Here is a 25,505-nt window from a genome sequence, read left to right as displayed (position 1 = left end):
AAACACAACTCCTGCCTATATGGATGGGCCTTACCGTCTAGAAAATAAGACAGTTATTAAAGAGTTACTTATAAGTTTCACAAATATTATAATGAAAAAAGTCAATGTTCAATGATCTATAGAAACAAATAAGGGAATATAATTTGGTCTAGGAGGTCATAAATTCCAGAAGTGATATTTATACAATATTTAAAGGCTATGTAGTTGTTGTCAGGAAAAAAGGGGAGATTTCTAAACAAAAGGAACAGTTTGTACCAAGGATGCAAAGAAAGCGTGGCACATTCAAAAACTGACGAAGGCACAAGGAACATACTTCAAAATGCATTGCAGAGGCAGAAGTCGACTCACAGAAGGACTTGTAAATTATGTTAAGAATTTGGGATGTTTCAGAAAGTATGTGACTGGAAAAATGTATTTGAGGCATCTCTAGGGCCACAGTGGGAGAACAGATTGAGGGACTACAGAAATGTGGGGAGTCAGTTATAATACAGCGGCTGATCTACAGGGGAAGATGCAGCGATGGAACAAAGCAGTCCAATATAAGAAATATTCAGGAAGCCAAACCAACAGGACGTGTAGTTCACTGGTTGCATGTGGGAATTTAGAGAATAGAAAGAATTAAAAATGATGCCCACATATTTGGCTTGAGCCATTGGGCAGGGGATAGAGAGAGGTTTGCTGTTGCCATTTACTAAGGAAGGAAACACTGTTGGAGGAGCAGCTTTTGACAGAGAATCTAAACTACTTCAGGATCCAGTTGGGAGACCGAAACCATGCCAGATATTTGAAAGGGAATTTTATATATTTGAAAGGGAATTTTATATAAAGAATGTTTAAGTAGGTATGAAATTGTTAACTACGTAACTGAAAAAGCAAAAGAGAACAATAATTTATCACAAAGGAAGTAATTAAAGGAAACATCTACTACCTATTAGGGCTGGGAAAGCAAAGGGAAAAGGTTGCAATTAAGTACTAGAACAGAAACTTGGAGAAGGGACCCTACTAAGCCAACATTCAGACTCCCCACTAGGAGGCGCTGCTTAACTGGTGCTACTATGGCTGAGCTTGAAGGAGAGCTAAATTCTCGTCGTCGGCAGCCGTCCATCTCGAGAGACGATGGTGTAGCTTCTTAAGAGTCTATCTGCACAGCCGAGAATGGTTGTGCAGTCCGACTCGGGAGTGACACGGTATCTGTCTCCTCCCGTGTTAAATCGACATCTTGCGATGACGCTGGAGTGTCCTCTCCAGTGAAGCTGAAGCTACAGAGCCTGGGCAGGGTGATATGGAGGGTCTGCTGTTGCCCATGCAGCAGACCCCCCCTCTCTTCGCAGCTGAAGGGTCCAAGGGAAAGACGGAGTCGATACAGCTTGGCTTCAGGTGCGCCGCAGGAGTTGCCGGTGTTGACTACAACGTCAAACCGCCTTAGGGACTCCGGCTCCGGATTTTCTGTCGGGGTTTACTCCCTTAACCTTTCCCCTGAAGAGGTATGCCGCAAGGCAGCGGAGGTTTTTTGGAGTCAGAGTTTTCCTTCTCTGATGTGCCCTGACTGGAAGATCGAACAAGCGACACTTAGCTCGCAGGCCGACGGTCAATCCACTGAGCCAAACCAGCCAGGGGCTAGAGCTAACTTCTAAGGATGCACTAACCCACTGGTGCTGATGTAGGGGGGTGAGTAGGGGGAGGGGATGGTAATGGAAGTAATTCTGCAACTTTTGGAAAAACTGGATTGAACTGCTACTACAGAAAGGACCATGTATCTGGAGGAAAGAAGGTTTGCTGAAGCGATGCTCAACAGGAACCCCAAGTGGACGGGCAGTCTGCCGCAAGTGAACAGGAAATAGCAAGTCCTTCCTTTCTCCTTTGGTTTTGCAGTGCCCCTCTGTTACCCTATTGACAGAGACTAAGAGCTGGCAAAATAGAAGTGGGGTTTGCAGAATTCCAGCTCCAGTATCAAAGAACTGATGGTAAAGGGTAGGTTTGGAATTGACAGGCGACAGGCTAATCACGAGCATGAAAGTAAACTGAACTTACAGTGCTGGCAAGATGTCCAAGAGGAATACAGAAGCCTGGAGTTCTGGATAAAAGACCGAAAGATAGAAATTTCTTCGTCATTGCCAAATGGGTGTTAACTGAAATCATTCGAGTGGATGACGTGGCTGAGAAAGAACACGGAATAAGGAGAGAAGTTTTCGGGGAACGTTTCAATCTTAAGAGGAGAACTTTACAAGTGAGACTAAGGAGAAATGGCAAGAGATATTGGAGCTAGTGGTAAAGCAAATCCAATTCTGATGAGAATCAAGCAGTATAATCAAATATTTCTGTTAGGTACAAAAACAATTGTTTAGAACAAAGGTTAGCAAACTCCAACCTTCAGTTACAACTTGTCCAACCACCTATTTTTGTAAATAAAGTTTACTGCACACACCCATGCAATTCATTTCATATTGTCTATGTCCCCCTTGGTCAAGTTGAGTAGTCACTACAAAGACCGTATAGTTCACAAAGCCTAAAAAATTTACTATGTGTCCCTATACAGAAAAAGTTTGCTATACTTTGGTTTAGAGCATAACTGTACACAGAAATATTTGTATTTGTATAGTAATGCAATTATATTTATGTTTTTACAGTATATAAATAACACTTGTTCAGTAATATTTGTACTTATAAATCTAAGTGATACTAGAACAGTCCAATTATGAAATTCTAATGACCAGCCAAAAAGTTGGAAGAGAGACTGACATTTATCTATACCTGTTTACATCTTGTAAACAACCACCAATTTCACCTCATTCTCAGCTAGTTTTTTTTATACCCACATTCATAGAAGCGCTGAGCCTGTGGCTTCCCACTTTGCCCATATTTTAGTTATTTATTGCTGTATTACACATCACCCAAATATATAGTAGTTTAGCAACAATTTACTACTTTCTCATGGATCTATAGCTTGACAGCCAGGGGGTTCCTGCTTAGTGCCTCTCATGCATCCAGTCAGATGGTTTCAATCACAGGGAGTCATCTGAAAGCTAAAATAAACTAGACTCCAGAATGGCTCACTCACGTGGTAGACAGTTGACACTATTCCTGAGGCAGTTGACTGAATGCCTTAATGTGGCCTCCCATGTGCCTTAGGCTGGGTTCCAAGAGGAAGTACGCATTTCAAGACAAAGAAAATAGGAACCGTACCAGTCCTCCTAAAGGCTAGACCCAGAAATGGCAGAGCAATTTCCACCATATCTATTGGTCAAAGCAGTCGCGTGGCAGCCCAGAGTCACAGGGTTGGAAGAATAGATTTCACTTCTCTGTGGAGAAGGATATGTATATTCAGTGAGAGACTGAAATGATAGTGTCTGTCTTGAAGACAAGTCCCAGCAGCAAAGCCATGGCTCTGTCTAGGCTAGAAAATTTACAAGCAAGTAGAAGTCAAGAGGCTGGTCAAATCAAAGCCCCTGAGATTAGGACACTGCAGAACCACTCCACCCAACCACTAGGTGTCTAGAATGACTAACTAGTGAGCAGCCAATCTTTCCAAATTAAAAGCCCTGGTAATGATCTTAGCTTTCTAAATGGAAGCTCCTGAGAGGTCTTTAGGAAGATGTGAATGGGAAGGAACAGGGTGCCAAATTTTTCCCAAGGGCTTTTAATTTGGTTAATGTGACTCTATAAAGGATGATCCTATCACTTTCAGATAATTCCGGTAGCAAGTAAGTAATTTTCTTTTATTGCTACCAAGTTAATTTGCATGTGCAGAAAAAAATCATTTAAAAAAAACCTAATTGTACAAGCTACACTGTGTTTTGAGCCCACTAGAAGTTGATATCAGCATCACCACCTCTGAGATCTGTTATCTGTAATAGAAACAGCTGTTGTACCTAATGAAAACACTTGAAGTTTTCATCAGAAGCAGCAGAATTATAGGAGCACCTCCTAGTTCCACATAGTTATAGGGACTGTCAGAACCCCCATTACCTAACACAATTTTCAGAGCTCCACTTTGTTGTGGGTCTATAAAAAGCCTATCAAGATGAAATCTGATTCATGAGCACTGACCTGCTGTCTATTTTTTTTTTCTGTGAGATTTTACTAATAACCCAGAAAGAGAAAGTATGAGATAATTGTTTTTTCCTAATTCACTAGAACTAAAGTACATTCTCTATAGAGTTTTAGGATTTTAGCTTTTGTTTTGGTTTAGCTTTACAGACCACTGTTTTCCTTCTGGTAATTAAATCAAGAAAGATATACATATGTTAGTTTAGCGAGCATATACAAAAATAAGCAGGTTATATCAAAAAAATAAAAGGTAAATTTTCTTGTATTGGCAAGTCCCATGACACAGCAGGACTCTTTAGGTTTATTACCCTTTGCTTCATTTTAGTCTACAGCAAGTATACCTGAGAAAACACTCCTTGGAATATCTCATGAGTCCTGTTCATACAGCTCATTCCTGCATTCTTCAGACATTTACCCAGCACCTCCTCTGGGTCAGACATTATTGCAAGCAATGCCCTCATGATGTTTGCACTCTTCTAGACAAAAGTAGGGAGTACACCACCTAGGAAATCTGGAATGTGTCATAAGTAATAAATGTGATGAATGGAGGAGCCAGAAAAAGAAAGTGGGACGTGCCAGATGATTGCAAATGCAGTAGAACAGTCAGGGCAGGACAGACTGGGGTGCCGCATGGAGAAACATCTGAAAGAAATGCAAACCTTGCAAATAGCTGGAGAAAATCATTCCAGGTAAAGGAAGTAGCAAAAGCAAAACCCAGAGACTGGACATGCCTGGCATGTACAAGAAACTGCAGTGAGGGTAGGTGACTAGAGTAGACTGAATAAGAGTAATAGAAAATGAAGCCAGAGAGCAGAGGACATGATGCTTTGTCAGATAAGAAAACAATCTAAGCTACTAAGTTGAGAATGGATTGAAAGGGGCAAGTGTAGAATCAGAAAGACTAGTTAGTAGGTTATTATGACACAGGAGAGTGATTATGATGGCTTGAACTCAAGGTTGAATGGCCTGAACCTTGAACCTAAGTGCTGGGAGTGAGTGTGCAAAGTGGTCAGGTCTATCCAGAAGAACAAAGGCTTGTATAGACAGAGGTTAGTACAGTAGAAAAGCACCCTGAACTAGCAGTTTGGAGACTTGGCCTGCCACAAGCAGCTCAGAAGCCACTTCCCTTCTCTGGGTCTCAGTTTTCTGATCTGTAAAATAAAGCTATTGAACTAGAAGCTTCTAGCTCTGAATGAATTCTTTTTTTTTTTTTTTTTTTTTTTTTTTGAAAGCCAGGCTATCAAAATGAAAGAGTAAGAGTTCATGTTTACCAAACCCTTAATAAGTGCCAACACTCTCCTTACTTTACATACAGCAACTCACTAATCCTCACATGAGGTGAAAGGTGCAATTTATTAAACAGAGAAATTTAGCAGTTTGTCTAAAGTCTCACAGCCAGCAAGTGGTAGAGCCAGGACTTGTTCTAGACCTAGGACCTAAGCTTTCTTGATAGAACCTACATTTTGTACTGCCTAAAAAATCTTGTTTTGTATAGAGCTGAGCATTCAGGTGTGAGGCCCATGGGAAATTACTATAATCTGCAACCAGAGTGGAATTTAGCCATAAACTAGGCCAGTTTGTATGTCTTCAATTCTCAAAATAAAGTTCTTTTAATCTGAGCCAAAAATATCGCTAAGGAATTTTTGGTTCAGTATACCTTTGTAATCCACCTATATAGCATCCTCCTCCTCTGTTCCTTACTTTTCCATCTATAACTGTAAAGAATACAAAGCCTAAATCTGCAAATCTTTGACCATTAATTCAGCTCCCATTCATGTCACCTTAGGCAGGTCACACCCTTCTCAGAAACATAATGTGTTCATATCTTCACCACCTTCAGAATCTATGATTTTGTGTTTCTTAGCATTGAATTCTAAGGCCCATTGAAGCTTTATAAAAATAGCCTGAAGATAAATAGCAAAAGGAGTCTTTAGGAAGAAAATTCTTTTAAAAAATGCACCAACTGTTTAGTTGGAACATTCCTATTTCTTCTCACCAGAGAAATAGTTAAGCAACACTCTGAAGCAACTTAGAAGAAAAGTTCCTTGCTCTTCACTTACAAAGTCTACATTTTGTAGTAAGGTGATCAGAATTTAATCTGGTATAACACAGTTTGTTGTTTTTTTTTAATTCTGATATGCTTCTGGATCACTGATGTGAGACCAAATGAGAGAATTGAAAGTGTTATTTTAAAAGTAATGAGAGAAATACTCCAGCATGTAATCATGGTCCTGTGAATTTTCATGAAAAGTAATGCTACTTTTAAATTTTATTAAATATTATAACATAACATAGTACATCATAATCTTCAATGAATGTAACTCGCACAGTATAGGTGGATATCTTTAAATCATCCATATGAACTTACTCAAAATTACTTAGGTTTTTATGTCCCTTTTTAATCTCGCTTATAAATTATACTTGTCATCGTACAGAAATGGCATTCATTGATATACTAATTTGGTTTTTTAGGATGAAAATGGGAGAGAACTGTATGTCACTTAACAACTCCGTTCTGTTCAAGGCTGATGTAAGGCAAAGCAAGCAGGGAGAATACAAATCTGGGAGCTGGGCCAGGGGCAGTTGGTTGAGAAGGAAGAAGGAAGAGCAAATTGGAACATTATATTTACTTTCCACATCAGCATTCAAGCCTGAGCCCTTCTGAGAGAGGCCGCACATGCGACACCACCCTTCCTCGGCCAGTCGCTTGGGCTGGCTAATACGTGGTTAGGGCGCACAGTTGTGTCTCTCTGAAAGAACTGCCTTCTTTTCAAAGATTCAGCAGCCGTACCACTCATTTGCAAAGCAGTTTTTCCAGCTATTGGGTTTTTCCTGTGTGTCTTGTTCTTTAAAGAGTCTCTGCAGATTTATTACAATTTGATTATGAATCTTCTCAGCCTCTGGTTATGGGCTTCTGCATTAGCATATCCCCAAGTTCCTTTACAGTGTGTGCTCCAAGCACTGCTAAGCAGTTCTGTCCACGGCATAATGCAAACCGTGGAAAGCAAGCTAAGTGCTCTTATTGCTGACCTGCTAGGGGCGAGGCAGGGAACAGCTCTGAGGACAAGAGGAAGGCAAGGCCCAAGGGGATAAAGAGGCCCCATGAGGAAATATATAAATCACTGTGCTTCCAGGGATAAATGAGTCCGTGCCAGTGAATGTCCAGGCCAGCAGCTGTAGTGGGGAGTGGGGGTGCTCCACCAAAGTCCAGACAAACCTTTTGTGGTCACAGGCTGAGTCCTGGGGCAGTGGGACCTGAGGGGAAGCCTTCACCCTCAAATGTTACCTGCAGCAGATCCAGGTCTAGCCTAGGAAGTGCAGGAAGCTAAAAGCCTTGGTTCTGGCTATCTCCCCCAGCCACTGGGACATACCTCAAATCTTAATGGCACATTTCAACTATCATTTAAACTAAACAGCATCTTTCTCCTCTGACTTAAAGGAAATAATATGTGCTTAATTTGTGAAACATTTTCCACAACCCTTATTTGCCAATAACTCACTTTCCACCTATACTTGGCCATTTCTCCAAAACTCTCAATCCGTCTTTTATATACTTTGTTGGCTGAAAGCATTGTCTTCTAAAACCTTAAGGAATTTGGCAGGAAATGTCAGCAGCAGACGTATTTCTGTGCAGGAGTTGAATCCTAGCATGACCTTCACCTAAGGAGCGTGTATCCAAAAGTGTTGCCATTTTTTAAGACTATGTACTTTTTTAGAGAGGGGCGAAGAGAGGGAGAAAAGCATCAATGCTAAAAAGAAACATCAAGTGCACCTCTAACCAGGGACCTGGCCAGCAACCCAGGCATGTGCCCTGACCTGGAATAGATCTGGCAACCTTGCGGTTTGTGGGATGATGCCCAACTTACTGAGCCACACCAGCCAGGCCGAGTTTTGCCATCTTTAACAAGGCGTTTATCAAAGATCCAAGCTAACTCCGGTTGTGCTCTTGTACTTAATAACATACTGTTGCTCAATAAATTATCCAATTATGTTAGTCTATTTGAAGCTTACTTTTTTTGTTGTTTTTTTTAATGTGTTTTTTTGATTATACTGTTACAGTTGTCCCAATTTCACTTCCCTCTGCTCCCCTCCACCCAGTAGCCCCCCTCCCTCCAGTTGTTCCCTCCTTTTAGTCCATGTCCATTGGTTGTGCATATAGTTCTTCTCAGCCTCTTCCTATCTTCTCCATTCCCTCCTGCTATGCTTCTTAATACCTGTACCATCTCCCTCCCTTTCCCCCTTCCCCCTCCCTACTGACCTCCCCCAAATATGCTCCCCATACCTATAGTTCTTTTTCCACTCTTGTTGCCTATTTAGTTTGCCTTTGTTTCAATTCCCTAGCTTCTGTTTTTGTTTCTTGTGATAGAGTTTTCATTTTAGTGTTCATAGTTTTGATCCTCCTTTTTCTAAACCAGTTCCTTTAACATCTCATATAATAGTGGTTTGGATCTAATGAACTCTTTCAGTTTTACTTTGTCCTGGAAGCACTTTCTCTGTCCTTCTATTCTGAATGACAATTTCGCTGGATAGAGTATTCGTGGTTGTAAGTTTTTGATTTTTATTACTTTGAATATTTCTTGCCAGTCCCTTCTTGCCTGCAGGGTCTCCTTTGAGAAATCAGAGGATAGTCTAATTGGGACCCCTTTGTGTATGATTCTTTTCTTCTCTCTTGCTGCTTTTAAGATTCTCTCTTTATCTTTAACTCTTGACATTTTGATTATAATGTGTCTTGGAGTGGTTCTCCGTGGGTCCAGTTGTTTTGGAACTCTCTGTGCTTCCTGGACCTGTAAGTCTATTTCCTTCCCCAAGTTTGGGAAGTTCTGCTTTATTATATTTTCACTTAATTTTTCAATTTCTAGTTCATCTTCTTCGCCCTCTGGCAATCCTATAATTCTTATATTAGGTCTCTTATAGCTGTACCAGAGGTTTCTGATCCTCTCATCATTTTCCTTGCTTCCCGTTTCCTCTCTCTGCACTGGTTGACTGTTTGTTCCTTCTCTATGTTCTGGTTTGTTGATTTGAACTCTGGATTTTATTTCCTCACCATATGTCTCATATGTGGTTTTGTTCCTTTCAGTATGAGTGTTTTTCAATTCTTTCTCATCTTTTTCCAGATCTTTTGTTAATTCTGTAAGCCACCTGATAACAATGGCCCTGAACTGAGCCTCTGACAGGTTTCTTATTTGTTCATCTGTCAGGTTCTTCATCTGTTGCCTGGTGAGCTGTGCCACCGGGATTTCTATAGTTGTCTGCCTCATTTTGACAGATGCGTTTTGTTTTCTTGGGCCGGCTGTAGGGGGCAGTGCCTGTGTACTCGTCACAACCCAGCGACTGGTGGTGATCCGCAACCTATTTCACAGTGCTGTGGCGCTTTGTGTGGGGGCGGGGGTCCAAGATGGATTCCTGCAGTTATTCCGCTAGGAGACCGGGATCCGTCCTCCCGCCCTCTGTGCCTCACTGTTCAGCGATGTGGTGGCTGCTTTTCCCAGCGTTGGGGTCGCGAGCTGCCGGGGTTCGACTGCATCTGGGATTCCTCTCCCTGCCGCTGTCCCTGGTGCTACCACAAACAGCACCGCCTGATGCGCTCTTCTTATCTGCCTGAAGAGCGACGCTGGCTTATAACTTTGTATGTTGGGCTTCCATGTAGTTTTATTTTCTGGAATTTCTAGTTATCTTTTGTTTTGAAGTAGTTGTATTCCTCTCTGGTTGTAGAGGGAAGCCGAGCATGTCCGTCTAAGCCTCCATCTTGGCCGGAAGTCTTACTTTTGAATAGCTATCACAATTGAAACAAGCTATAGGAAAGTTTATCTCAGACAAATAATTGAGTTAATAATGTGAGGATGAAAAATGTTATCAGTTATTACTATTGATTTTTTACTATGTGCCAAGCATTTCAACAAGTGATTATTTAAATGATCGCAATAACCCTATAAAGGAGATATTATTGTCTCTCCTTTGAAATATGAGGGAAAGGAACTTTGCAAAATTAACAAGGGAAACAAGCCTAACTTGGTATTGACAGGGTTTGATTTTGAATAACTATTTGGGTCCAAGGCTTTCTTCTTAATCATTAGCTAGAATGCTTAGGTTCAACCAAATGCAGCTCCTTAAAGATCAATGGCACAAAGAACATTGTCTGACCCAAACTCAAAATCTGTAAGACAACCAAGGAGACCACCTTTGAATCTGATTTTTGGCAGTGAGTGGGACAGAAGTATCAGAGGCTATTGCAGGCATCCTGTATCTACTGACTCAGCTGAGGACTTACCCAGACTGCTTTGCAGCAGCTGCCTGACCAAATCTGAACTTTGGCACATGCCAACCCCCTGGATCATGCTGCTCTTACTCTTCGCCCTCTCCATCCCTCCCTTTGTAGACCTAGCATGTTTAGGTTGGCTTTGATGGCTCACCATTTTTCTTCTCCCTGCAACATCAGAACTCGAAGAGAATAGCTTGGAAGTCTAGTTGTCCCTGTAGTGACTTAATGTCACTCTGAGGGTCACTCTCTGGTGAGTTATGTGATTTGGCATGCTGAAATGCACTAGGGTCTCAAGGAAAACACAATTTTAGAAGTACACATTGCCATAACCCCTCCAAGCTGCACCCTCACATCGCAGAGCCTTGGAGACTGGGATTGAAAAGCACATTGTTAACCCCCCTTACTTCCTGTGATCTCTTTCTGCCTGTCTCACTAATGAGATAATATAAGGCGGCGACTAACACAGAAATTGAAAATGTTCACGTAACTCCAAACCCATTAGTGTTCTTCTCTTTGTATATGCTTTTCAAAATACAGCTTTCGGAAGTTCAGTGAAATATTCTGGGGTGAGGGAAGAGAACATATATCTCAATTATATTTTGAACTGCAGAGTAAGTTTGCAGTGCATTCTAAAAGTTACTCTTTAAGACACCAAAAGTGTCTTCCTTGCTTGGTGCCCCCAACACACATTTTATTGCATGTGTTCTATACATTAAACTTTGCAATTTTTTTTTTTATTCTAGAGAATAACAGCTTATACCACTTGGTAGCTAAATGAACCATAAGACATCTTCAATTCTGTATTGAAAGTAGGATTAATACAGAGTTCAGAGCAATTGACTTATAGCTCATTCAATCATGTATAGTGTACTCATTAAACCTTTCATCTTTTGGAGAAAGGCAAAAATGAAAGTGCCTTTATATGCATGCCTAACGGAAGGTCTGGGTCATTCTGATTATGACTTTCTTGAAAAGGTGCAGGTAGAGGAGGGGACGGGATTGTAATCTACAACACATAGCAAATGCTGTAAACACAAACACACCCATTTTCTTAGCACCATCAAAGCTGTGTAAACCTTATGTGTACTCGACTAAACTGGCCTTGTGCTGGAGAAAAAAGGAGCATGAGATAATTATCACCCTATGTTACAGAGATCCTAGCCTAGAGAGACAGGCCCTTCTCTTATTGAATTAAAAGAAATTTGAGACATGTTTAACTTCCCAAGTCCTCTTAATTGGAAAAAGAACCCCTTCAGCTTCACAGTACAGTATTCCCTCACTTGTCATGGGTATTACATTCTAGACCCGCTCCATGAAGTAGAAACCTTATTCTACACTCTTAAACCTACGTAACTTTAACAACATACGTATACAGTACTGCAAAATCCTGCGATATAGCAAAAAAATTCCAGATAAATAATTAAATATAATATTTTTTTAATCCCGCGATACAGTGAGGCCGTGATAAGTGAACCACGATATAGAGAGGGACAACTTGTAATTTACTTCATAATACTGTTAAATATATTTAGAAGAAACTGGAAAATTTAGTTCAAGAAATAAAAGTACGCCTTCCTGATGTTCAGGGATCAAAAATAATTTTATAAAAAGCAATTATAGCAGATTTCTACTTCTGGGAATATAGAGTAAACATGCTTCTCCTATTCCTCCCATTAAAATGTACAACTAAAAATGGTAGAGTGAAAAAGGCAGACAACCTAGGGACATGGCACCTGAGGAATGACATAGTGGCAAGCTCACTGGGTTTCTGTTGTTGTTGTTATTGTTGGCTTCACATATCCTGCACTTGTTGCTGCAAAAGCTGGTAACCCAGAAATACTAACACAGAAATACCAAAAAAGCCCCCTATAAAAGCCTTTCTCTTTAGTCAAAGGACAAGGAAAGAGGAAGCCTAGTAAGACAGAAAACACTTAGACAATAGTCTTTCTACTCCAGCCAAGCACCACAGACAAAACTGTCATCTAAACCCAACCCCAAAGGTCAGGTGATGAATTAGACTTCTACCCTTACTAGGCCATAGCAAGGTGTCCCAGTCTTCCCATCCTAACAGGATGGTGTCTGAGAAGACCAGATAAGGTACCTGGACTTTCAACCCCTCTGGGTGGTTAGGCTCTCCCTTTCCTTTTCCCCCTGCTGGTGTGTTGTCAGAGGAGACCTAGCTGAGAGTCAGGATTTCCACCAGCTACCAACTATCATGAGCCTCCCACCCCAGTATGACATCGGTGGAGGCCACATGGGGAGTGGACATGAGGTTCTCCTCCCCCTCCCAAGTAGGGAGGTATCAGTGGAAACCCAGTGAAGAGCTTGAATGCTCATTTCCACCCAGAAGTAATGGGGATCGCCTTGCTCAGGTGTCAATGGAGGCTGAGTGGGGAACCTGAACTTCTATCCCTACATGGCAATGCCTTCTCCATCCCTGTGACAGCAGCTCTGGAAAGATCCAACTAAAGCAGAAGTTCTAAACAAGATCTAGCACATCATAACATAATATTCAAAATGCCCAGATTTCAAAGGTCACTCATCATACCAAGAATCAAGAAGATCTCAAACTGAGTGAAGAAAGATAATCAACAAATGCTAACACAGAGGAGTTAGAGATATTATAACAAAGATTTTAAAACGGCCATCATAAAAATGTTTTAATGAGTGAGTACAATTTACAAGCACCTTAAAGGAAATGAAAAAATAGAGTATCAGCAAAGAAATAAAAAGCTTCTAAGAAACAGAATAAATAGAAGCTATATAAAAACCAAATAGAAATTGCAAAACCGAAAAATACCGTAACTAAAATTTTTAAAAAACAGAACAAAAAAACCTCACTGGAGTGGCTCAACAGCAGATTGAAGGGGACAGAGGAAAGAATCAGTGAACTACTGGTAGGACAATTGATATTACCCAATCTGAACAACACCCATGGACCCTAATAAAGGCATGTGCCCCAGGGCTGTCTAGCTCTCAGCTTGTACACTTCCTTGACCTCCTCTGTGGCCTCACAAGAGGCATGCTGTGTACTTCCTCCAGGACTTATGACTAATAAACTTCCCTATTTTAATTTTTCTTGTGGTCTTTATTGAACTGCAGGTCACCATCCTGCACCACCCTGTACTCTACTTACCAAATGTTAACAAAGACCTAACAGTCTTCCACTTTTTTCTGCTTTTTGATTTCATTTTCTTTACTTTCTTAGCATTATCAGCTATACTTCTATTTTACTTTTTTAGTGGTTGCCCAAAGTTTGCAATATGCATTTATAACTAACCCCTATCCACTTTCAAATAACACAATACCACTACATAAGTAGTGTGAATACTTTATAATACAAAAATAATTATAATTTCTTCTTCCAGCCCTCTATCATTGTTCTCATTCATTTTACTTAATGTAAGCATATGTATATGATCCGTACATAGTCAAATACATTGTTGCTATTACTATTGCTCATTCACCAAGATAAGCCATAAAAAACACCTTAACGAATTTAAAAAAATAGAAATCATGCAAATTAAAACCATAATGAGATAAGTCACTATACACCTATCAAAATGACTAGCAAAAAACAATGCCAATACTAAATGATGATGAGCATGCAGAGAATTGGATCACTCATGCATCTCTGGTATAAATGGAATATGGTACCACCAATGTGGAAAACAATATGATAACTTCAAATAAAACCCTCAAAACAAAAGGAAGGTACCTTGCACGCAATGAGGTCACTCCAGCAGCCCTATGGAGAAACCAGTATCCATTGGCCAGTCATGTGGGTTGACCTCCCTGGAAGTGTATAGAAGTCTTCAGATGACCAGTGTCTGGCCTAACATCCTCACTGCAACCTCATGAAAAACAGAACCAGATCCACCTGACTAAACACTCACAAATTTCAAACACTCAGAAATTATAAACATAAATTGTTCATCGTTGCTTAAGCCATGAAAGAAAAGAAAAGACTTAATATGCAACTCTCATAGGACCTAGCATTTATACTGCCAAGCATTTATCCCAAAGAAATAAAGTCTTATGGCCACACCAAAAGACCTATACATAAATGTTTATGGCAACTTAATTCATATAGCCAGAAACTGGAAGTAATATAAATATCCTTCAAAGGTTCTATAGTTAAGCTGTGGTACATCCATACCATGGAATACTGCTAAGCAATAAAAAGGAACAAAGTGTTGATACATGCAGCAACCTGAACCAATCTTCAGAGAAGCATGGAGTTACATACTATATGATTTCATCTTTTTTAATTTTTTATCCTCACCCGAGGATATTTTTTTTTTTTTCATTGTTATTAGAAAGAGAGAGGAAGGGAGAAAGGACAGGAGGGAGAGAGAGAAGCACCCATTGATTGCCTCCAGTATGCACCCTGACTGAGGATTGCACGTGCTGGGACCAAGGATTGAACCACAACCTAGGTTGTTACCTAACCAGGAATTGAATACACAGCCTTTCAGTTACTGGAACAATGCTCCAGCCAACCAACCAAGCCACACCAGCCAGGGCTACATCATTTCGTTTATGTAACCTTCTTAAAACGACAAATATAGAAATGGACAAGAGATTAGTGGTTGACCAGGGTCAGAAGGGGTGGGGCCAGGAGGAAAATTGGTGTAGCCATAAAAGGGCAGTATGAGAGATCTTCCCGGTAATGGGACTGTCTTGTATTTTGAGTCAATATCCTGGCTGTAGTTATCTATGACCCTTTTGCAAAATGTTATCATTGGGGCAAACTACATAAAAAGCACAAAGATTCTTTTTCTACTACTACTTACCAATGCATGGGAATCTACAATTATGTCAAAATAAAAACTTAAAAAATATATTCAAACCTTCAAAGAATCTATGCCATTAAATGTTGCAAAATAAAGTTTTAAACAGCCATGATACATGTTTTCCTGGACAGAGTGATAGCAAGGTTTTGTAATGTTCTTTAACACTATACTAAAGATAATAATAATAAATAAAAAGCAGTGTCATTAGGGGCATTTTCAATGAAGAGTTGGTAATACAGTTGAGCAGGATGTTTTTTTGGACATTTTATAACATCTTGGCAATAGGTGCCTCAAATTTTACATTGTTCTTTTACAACTAAACCACTGAATAACATACCAAATTCTCTAAACAAAAAGGAGAAATATGGAGCTTGTTTGTCTGTCTGAATGATAGTCAGAAGCTAAAGGAAAATGCTATATTATGATAGGAGAAACAACTCTGTTTCAGAAACTCACTTTACTTTAGAATTTAATTTCAAGCCTGTTTGAAAACAATTGTAATTCTAATTAGAATTAAAATTCAAAGCATTTTGGATGATAAATATTTAAAAGCATTTGGTCTGGAAACTAAACTGGAACAGAGCAAACAAACGAATGTTATCAAATCCACTGTGGTGGAGTGAAATGTCTGTTTTGCCGAGAGGGTTTTGGTCCACACTGCTGATCGCTGGGAACACATTCTCATTCTCTTACCACTGCTGCAGTTATATAAACCTGATATTTATTCCCGAAGAATCCTATTCTTATTCTATCTCCCTTGTTTCTTCCTTAAGAGACATATTTAAAAGCTTTACTAAGAAGAAAAAAACCCTTCTAGCAGCCAATTCCTGAGGCATGGACTTGTGTAAACAAACCCCTATAAACATACCTCATCCTCTCTCCTTGATCCAAACTAGATAAAATCCAAGAGGAAGAATCAATTCAAGCCTACTGCCTTTCTTAGTGTTATCTACCAGTGCTTTTGTGTGTGAGATCAACTTCCTCTTGCTGCCATTATTGGAACAAAACCACCCTGCTTCCCAAAGTATACGCTTAGCCTGGGCAGGGGACATCAACCAAGTGATAAGCATCAGATAGCAAGAGATGTGAATTCTAGAAAGCCTCAAAGTCATGTTTAAGGGGAAAAGTATAACTTAATTGAGCTTCCTTTTATTTTATGGCTTAGTAGTGACATTAGTTTGCTGGGAAACTGAGTGGCTGGAACAGCAGAAATTTATTGTCTCACAGTTCTGCAGGAGGCTGGAAATCAGATCCAAGTGCCATCAGGAAAATCAGTATCACGCCTCTCTTAGCTTCTGGTTATTTGCTGACAATTTTTATCACACTTTGGCTTGTAGGAGCATCACCCTGATCCCTGCTTTCATCTTTACGTGGCATTTACCCTGTGTGTGTGTGTGTCTGTCCGAAGTACCCCTTTCTATGAGGACCCCAGCATTTTGGATTGAGGCCCACGCCAATGACCTCACTTTAACTTGATTACCTCTGTAAAGAGCCCACTCTGAAAATCTGGAAGTTAAGGCTTCAACATATGAATTTGGGGGGAAACAAAATTCAACTCATCACAGTAATGTTTTATTTAAAATGACTTTTAAAGGAAAAAGGCCACCCAGAACTTTATAGTGACTCTCCTGCTCCTCTGCCATGTTGGAAAGATGCCCCTTTCAAAGCCCTGCTAGGCTGTGCTGTCCCTTAACTGTTGTCATCTCTCACCAGCTCTGCTCGTGTTGAGCTTCTCGGTACTTCTTTCCTTAGTTTGTCCCATTCCTGACTCTCTGTGGCCCTGAAATTTATTTTCTTTCTCAGCAATGCCCTTGGTGTCATGGTGAGCCTTCACACAATAATCAGAGTTGCTTTCACCCCTGGCTCACACGCATTCAATTACCAAATACAAATAAGTTGGGTGTATGTACAAACGAAGCTAATAGCAATCCTCCTTCACAAGAAAACTCTCAAGTGCACAAAGGGTCACATGACCCCAGGGCATCCCCATACCTTCTACCTACATAGAAGACTATGCTGGGTACATCAGATAGAAACCCATTTTATAGTAAAAGATTATTTTAAAAATTATTCAAGTGCCTTTTAGCATGTCTGTACCAAAAGTGACTATGAAGTAGTTGTATGTGGGGAAAAAATACTATTTTAATCTGTAACATTGTTGTATTTTATCCTGGAATCCAGTAGAAAATCCTAAATGTTGATATGCTGAGAAAATATAAAATCATTAACCAAAAAATATTTTAGTACTACTAAATAATCTGATGCAATTATAGGATGAGAAAGAAAGAAAGTGTCCTGTGATCTACCTTCTGGTGTTAAGCTGATCCCTCATAGGGGCCCTTTGGATGCAAGATAAAATTATGATACATTTGGAGAACAAGATATAGGTTTTATAGGTACCTATTGATGTTTATATTAACCAGTTCAGTGCTTTTCATTATAGACAAAATCACAAAAACAGAAGTGGTTGGATCCCTCTCTTTTTCCTAGTGCTTCTTCTCCGTGTGGTACAAGACAAATTACAATGTGTCCTCCTTCCACTGAACACATTTCCATAGAGTGAATGCAGGCCAAACTAACATCATAAAATTAGTACTTTAAAATTGGAATGGATTTTAAAAGTTTATTCAGTCCAACCTCCAGCTCACACATGACTCAGGAACACTTCACACCCCTGAAAGGAGTCATCTAAATGTTTGATTTCCAATCTCTGGTGATGGAAGTCGCCGTACCTCACCATGAAGTCCTTTCCATGTTTATACAGTTGTGAAAAGCAGTTATACTTAACATTGATATATGTAAATCTACTTTTTCACTCACTGAACTAATCATTCAATTATTCATTGATTCAACCAAGTCTTATTGAGAACCTATTATCTAACTACCAGGTACCACAAAATGTACTACTATCATAATCTTTGTAGACAGCTTAGCTAGTTATGAAGAGCGCTGCACAAACATCAAACCATTAAATCCTCATAAAACCCTGTAAAGTAGACTATGTTTATTATTATTAATTTTTATTTACACCAGAGATGAGAACATTAAAATCCAGAGGTGAGGCACATGACTAGCTGATGACCTGAGAATCAAATGCACCTTCTAATTCCAGATGGCACTCTCTCCAGGGTGTAGGCTGACAGCACACAAACCCCTCACCTCTTCCACATAACTTTGCTATAACTAAGCACACCACAGATACCAGTCCCATTTCTCCTTTCCGTATGAAACACTGCCAGATCCTTCAAATTTCCTTCATGCAGTTTGGAGTTCAGACCCTAGGCACATCCAGAACTGAGTGTGATAAAGCAGCGGTGACATGACCTGAGCAGAGAAGGGGAATATGTACCATTGCCTCCTTTGAGACAGACACATTTTAAACATTGTCACCTATACTCAGCTCAGTTTGGGGGGAGGTAACCAGGTAATACTGTTGATTTCTGCTGAACTCCTGGCAAACAAGTACTATCAGAAACTCAACTCTCTCCCTTCCCTTCTCCTACCGCTCCTAATCTGCCTTTCTGTGGTGGACTTTTGAGACCTAATCACAAGACTTTAATGTGTGTCAAACACCTATGCTTAGCACAGTTACTGAGGCAGCATCCCTCACAGAAGAGAAGCGAAAACACAGTAATTAGTAGATAAAATTGTTCTCGTTTTATTTCACTTATCTATGATTTTAGTTCCCCTTTTTTTCATTTACTTATGTTTTTCCTACTATGGGGATATACTTTCAGCTTCTAGAATTAATAATAGCAATTCAGCCCTATGTAAATATGTCACACGATTGTTTAATTTACTCTCTCTAGGACCTTGTGAAACAATTGATAGATGAGGAAACTTAGGTTCCAAGAAGTTCAATAAGTTTGCCCAAAGTCACAAGCCAAAAAAATGCTGGAGCTGGGATTTCAACCCAGAAATATATGACTCAAGAGCAGGCCATAACTCTGCCATGACCACCTTCTGGTTCTGAATAACTGATAGCATCCTTTTTTGTTCGTTTGTTTTTTTAGTACTTTTCAAATTCTAGAATGCTTCTTACATGATAAACTGTAAAACAGTGGGTTGTGTTTTTTTCTTTTCAATTTGGTGTTTTGCATCATTCTGGCTTTTAACCTCGTGCCAGGCTATTAATAGGTCCATTTTTTAACACATCCCTGACAATGTGGGCTTTTTTTCCATACTTTGCATTTGTCACTAATCAAGTTCATTCTTTTTCCCTAAAACTGTTCATCTAATTGTATGTCTTACCTCATTAAGATATGATCATTATCTCAACTTAGAAACTTCACAGTCATTCCTAATTCTGCCTGCCTGCTTATCCCAACCCAGAATTTTTCATTATCTATAGCTCTTACTTTCTAAATATCTCTTAAATATTTGAATCAGGCCTTCATCGTGTTTTTCATATCCTCTTGCACTGGCCTCCTAATTGATTCACCTGCTTCTAATCTCCCTCACTGCATTTCACTCCACATAATGACACCAGATTTATCTTTCTAACCACAGAGCTAAATATTTTCAACTTTTTACAAGCTCACTCCAGTCCATATTTCCATCTATATTTCCTGCTACAGGTCTCTACTCCCAGTCCCCTCATGCCTACCCACATCTATGCTATAAGCAACTCATCCCTATCAAACAGCCAGGTTCTCTTACAGCCTTGCTTGTATGGATGCCTCTTCCTCTGTCTGGAATATGTTTCTTGCCCTTGCAAAGGCCTGACTCCTTAACCTCCAATGCACGTCTATATTCCTGCAGATAGAATTCACTGTTCTGACATTTTTGCTAACAAAACTTTTTGTACATAGTTCTTATATAAGCAGTTATGCTTTATTGTAATAATATGTCATTAGCTGCCTCTCCTACCTGAATAGGAGTTCTTCATAAAAAACATCTTGATATTTTTACTTATCATCCTAGTACAGTGCCAAATACATAGTAAATATTCAATAAATATTTGCATGAGAAGATGAATGTACTTCCTTTGACATCTGTGCTAACTAGAAAATTTCCTATAATATTGGTCTATTTAGTTGCCTCCACATTTCTTCTTCATTGATACTGTTTTTGTGCAGTTAAAATTTTGAGACTTCCTGTATACTCAGGCTGTCTTCTCTTTTAGAGTTTCATAATCATCTTTTTGAACCTACAGTAAATCATGACAGACAGACTTTTGTATATAGGATTGAAAGTTCCTGAGAAACTAGTTGATAACAGTTTCCTTACTTTCTGATGTGGAATATAACTGATAGCCATACAATAAGTGAGAATCTGGTCTCCTACAGAGATCTTTAGTTCCCCTTGATCATCTGATGTCCCCAAATTCTCTGCAGGCTCATTTGGCCAGCTGCCCATGTTTCTGTAACGCCAAGTCAGCACTGGCATATATAGACACACAGGGAAAGGGTATCTGTCCATTTTGCAAATGGGAAAAAAAAATAGACCCAGAAAGACCAAGTAGACTACTTGATATAGTTAAGAAAGTAGATTCTGTACCAAAAAGGAAGTCTAATAAGACCTCTGCTCCAAAAAAGTGGCTCATTTCCTTCCTTACAGGCTTACATATTTCTTTGTGTTTTATATCCCTAAGGGCTTTATAGAGATTTCTATCATTTGCAATCTGTTCCTCTAAGTTATATGAATCTATTTTCTCTTCAACCAGCATTTTTCTTTCCTTGACTTAAAAAAGGAAAATAAAGAGCCAGATTTACTAAAAACATGTTTGCAGCTCTCCTACACTTCAGTAAGTACAGAATCTAAAATTAACTTATTTTACTGCACATTGGGTCATTCATCTAATGGTATACTCTAAGAGAATAGCCTCTGGGTTGAAAAATGTGAGGGCGCATCTTAAGACTGGACTAACTGATCTATGAGTACAAGTAATGGAATTTTTTGGCTTGGTGTGTCTTTGGAAATTTCTAGGCTAACTTTTTTCTTATCAGACATTGGTGAAAACTGAAGCTCAGAAAGGCCAAGTGGCCTCTATGGGGTCACAGATCAGGGTTATAAGTCAGGCTAAGAGCGGAACTCAACACTCCTACTCCTTATTCAGTGCCCTTTCCACCCCTGGCATTTCAAGTATGGAGACCACACCACGTTATTACCTTGCCTTGAGAGTCTCAAAGGTAAATAGTGCTAATAGAATGATGATAGCATATGGCAGCGCTGATTATTTAACTTGTAAGAGAAAAGAAAGCCTTCTGATATGCTCCATACCAGGCATCACTTTGAGTATGGAAAAACACATTGGTTTCCGAATGTCTTCAGCTCTATTATCAAATAGGATGATTAATGGGGGTCTACTATATCCTAGGTGCTGGGAATAATGGACAACATGAACCTGGATCTTGCCTTATGGAGATTAAAGCCCAATTGGGAAGGCAGATATTATATAAATCATTATAAGCAATTAAGTAAAAAATTACAATGTGCAAAGAGATGAATGGGTTGCTATGGAAATATGTTACTGAGAGACCCAATCTGGTCTGGGCTATCCATAAAGATTTCCCTGTGGCACTAATGTTGAACCTGAAATTTAAAGAACATGTAAGTTTTCAGGTGGGAGTATTCCATCAGAGGACATTGCATTAGGAGGATCAAGGGTGCGGAGAACACTGTACAGCTGTAACCAAATAACTGAGATGTACCACATGGCTAAGCAGGTGGAATGACACAATGAACCAGATCATCCAGGACTGGATAAGTCATGTTTAGGGTTTGGGAATCTACTTAAGTATTTTAAGCAAGGGAACCACATGATTGAGATTACATTTTTAAAAGATTGGTCCAGTATCATTAGGAGAATGGGTTGAAATGTCAGCATGTAGACAGACCAGGTAGGAGGTGAACACAGGCCAGGTGAGACATGCATAAAGTTTGTACCCTAGGCCTCCCAGCTTAATTAGGCAGTACTCTCTGTTCCAATGACATAATTTAGAAAATAAAGGACAGCAGCCACATAATGGATAGTTTAAAACAATTATTTTTCTGTATCATTGAAGAAAGCTTTTTTGTTGCATTAGGATTGTAATTTCAGATTGTATTCAGGGTAATTGCAATCTCTCACTATCCCTGTCTCTCTGTGTCCCTCTCTCCCCATTTCCTCTCTCCCTTTTCCCTTCCTCTCATTTTAAAATCAATAAACATACCTTCAGGTGAGGATTTTAAAAAACATTAATAATAAAAAATAGATAAATAAGTAATTAAATAATCAGTGCAGATAACATGAGTCATCAACTCAACTATCTAAATAACAGTGAGGTGCCATCCATTGTGTTTGTTTTAATTGTGCTCTATGTTAACTTTTTACTTACAGTTTTGGTGTCAGTTGCATACAAATATATGGAACACATAGGATAATGCATTGACTTCATGACCAGATACAGAAATAATCTGTCACATTATTTTGATGATTTGCTGCGATGATCAGACATCATAAACAACAATGTGGCTTTGGAGAAATTAACCTGAAGTAATTTTAAATTTTCAAAAGGAATTGTTTTCACATAAATAAGTTATCTTATTTCTGTAAAAAAAATAAATCAATGGACAGTTTATATCACCTGGGTGATATAAGACCTAAGAATAACATATAGATGAGTGCTATCATTTATTATTTTCTTTTGACAATCTGAATGATCTTTTTGATATTCCAGTGAATGATAAATCAAGGGATTTAAAAGTAGAACTCAAAATTGAAACTGAAGTTGTGAGTGCTTTATCTTAAGTAGATGATATGTTCATATACCTTGAGCTAACTTTATGACATGGACTCTTCAGTGAATGACTTTAAGATAGTACAATAAGTAGGTCCTAACAGCCAGGGTTAAGTTTGAATTGTTATATCTACAGACTTTCATGAAGGACCAACTCAGCACATATGTAAATTGTTTTATTCTATAGTTCTTTCTGGAAAATTGTGTAATACATTCAACTGTCATTGAATAATTAGTTTTCTTTGGAAAAGACTAATACTTTATTTTTAAGAATTACTGATTTGTATTCATTATTTTATCTTGTTTCCTGGAATGTGGCATTTTTAAAGAAAATATATATTTTTATTTGCTTTTGATTTAAAAGAAATAGTTCTTACTAAGGCAATATGGAATATTCATTTTTCTCCCAAGTTGGCCTGGAACATAAAAATACTAGAATCTCTGGCTTTGGAGAAGTGGATTTTTTTTTTTCATTATTTTTGATAGCTGATTGATTTTTCAGCATTCACTTCTTTTTGAAATCCCTGGTATTACTGACCATTAAAGATAGCAAGTGATTCTTATGCCCAACCAGGAGAACTTAATGGTAAAACAAACTCCCTCATGCCTGCTTCATGTTCCTGAAACTGGGGAACCCGAAATGGAATCAGAAGGAGACTTTTATTTTTAATCTTTTCTGTCTCTACCAGTTCTGTTCCAACATGGACCTACATGTGCATTAATTTTAAATACTTCACCATTTTCCTATGCATACAAAACTAAGGAAAACAACAACAAATTTTGTTGTATTTATTTCTTAGGTTGCACGGATTGAAGACTTTCTATACCAGTTAGAGGATAATTTCTTAAAAACTAAAAAACTGAGAATGGCTCGAAGGCAAAAAACAAAAATGAAGCGGCTTCAAACCCTGCAGCAAAGTTAGTCACTGAGGAGCAGGCACTACCACAAGACGTCCCAGGGACAGGGACAATGGCATCCCACCAGCCTGACTGTGACAACTCAGAAACTAAGGCCTACTGGCGCTTCCCTTGGCTCATCTTTAGCAAAGACAGATTATACTTCATTAACCTCGAATGTCAGCAATAAATGTTCTCAGCAACTCTGACTTGACTCTTGTTCAACTTCATCTTATCTTTTTAATAGTTTGTAAAATAACCATTGCTGTATTTTTCACTTGCCTTGTTCTTTCAAAATTGACCAATGGATAGCATTACTACCTAAGTATGTTTATAATGTGTGTGCAATTCATGCACAGTTATTAAGAGTTAATCACACACCACATACAGATATGAACAGACAATATAAATGCAAATTTTAAAAATTATAAAACTGATAATAGACATTCTCAATTTTTATAGAGATAGTCCTATGTAGTATGGCTGATGCTATCTGTTAAATCACCTCATTAAAATCATGATTCTTTTCTCTGAATCCTTTATATCTCCCCCCCTTAAATGACTCAACATAGTACATATATTTGACAAGATAGTTAACCAATAGCCATGACTCAAGACCTCAGAAAAGGGGGTTTGAAGATAGAGTAAGAAAGAGGAAGTCAGATACAGAGGAAAATAGACAAGAAAACATAATTTTTTAAAGTAGTGGAAAAAATGAACAGGATCTCAGAGTACTTTGATAATAAATGACATGAAAAGGAAAATGGAGAATAAAATATTTAGTACTGAATGATTCTTCATACAATGAGATTATAAAGGAATCAATTAATAATTTAGTCTTAAATATATGTTAATTTGTATAGTCATAATTATGCAAGATATAAATATTTTTAAATCTTGAAATAAAATAGGACGTTGATTTCCCTGGGGACAATTTGCTTATCTAACCTTTGTCAAATAGTCCTCTCTTTTCTATCCAACTCCACCCAGAAAACACCATCATTGCCAACAACTTCCTTCATGTTAGTTATCAATACCATTGTAGTCAGTTAAAGACAGGAGAGTTTTTAAAACTCTTTTATTTCTAAACTCACATCAGCATGGCATCTCAGTTCTGTTCTCATACATACTGTAAAATGTTTTCTTTCTGTGGACAGTTGAATCTAGCCAAATGTGGAAGTCTAAGGTAAGTGGCTAAGCCTCCCATCTGACCACTGATGCTGTTACCACTTCTGATAATTGTCCAGGAATTTCCCACTTTAAAAAAATTTTTATACTATCTCTAAGAAATGAAGCTTGTCTGCTTTGAATTTTAACTTTAATGTTAAATTTTTATTTTCCAAAAAGATTCCTATGTTCTGTGAGAAATATAATAGAGCAGGAGAGGGGTCCCCAAAGCCCCCAAAGATCAGGGTTTTGGGGATGGGGAAAGGAGAGAGTACAGCTTTTAAGGTACTGTGCCTATCTATGGCAAGTTGGTAACTAGATAATAGCTGTGCTGCCCCCAGGTAAAAGAGAGGATGATAGGCTTAAAATACTTTTATGCTGCCCCCAGGTAGAAGGGAGGATGATAGGCTTAAGACACTTTTCATAACAATGGTAAAAGAGAGGATGATAGGCTTAAAATACTTTTATGCTGCCCCCAGGTAGAAGGGAGGATGATAGGCTTAAGACACTTTTCATAACAATGACATATGGTGCTCTGGGTCAGCATTTAAAACAAGGGCAGGCAGCCATAAAAGGAAGAGAAGCCACACAGCCTGAAAGAGTGTAGATGGGGGTCAG

The 25,505-nt window shown here is 38.8% G+C and overlaps 1 protein-coding gene across 1 annotated transcript in view; it reads left to right on the top strand.

Moving 5' to 3' along the window:
- Positions 1-23,929, top strand: part of SPATA16 (spermatogenesis associated 16) — a 203,725-nt gene extending 179,796 nt beyond the window's left edge. The window contains 1 exon segment of the mRNA XM_090285969.1: positions 23,624-23,929. Within this exon segment, the coding sequence (XP_090142095.1) occupies positions 23,624-23,746 (123 nt within the window). The 3' untranslated portion in view covers positions 23,747-23,929.
- The last annotated feature ends 1,576 nt before the right edge of the window (positions 23,930-25,505 follow it).

Source organism: Furipterus horrens, unplaced genomic scaffold, assembly GCF_987537825.1.
Source record: "Furipterus horrens unplaced genomic scaffold, mFurHor1.1.pri manual_scaffold_1, whole genome shotgun sequence".
Taxonomy (NCBI): Eukaryota; Metazoa; Chordata; class Mammalia; order Chiroptera; family Furipteridae; genus Furipterus; species Furipterus horrens.
The sequence above is the reverse complement of the archived record's forward strand: the minus strand, read 5'-3'. Positions and strand labels throughout refer to the sequence as shown.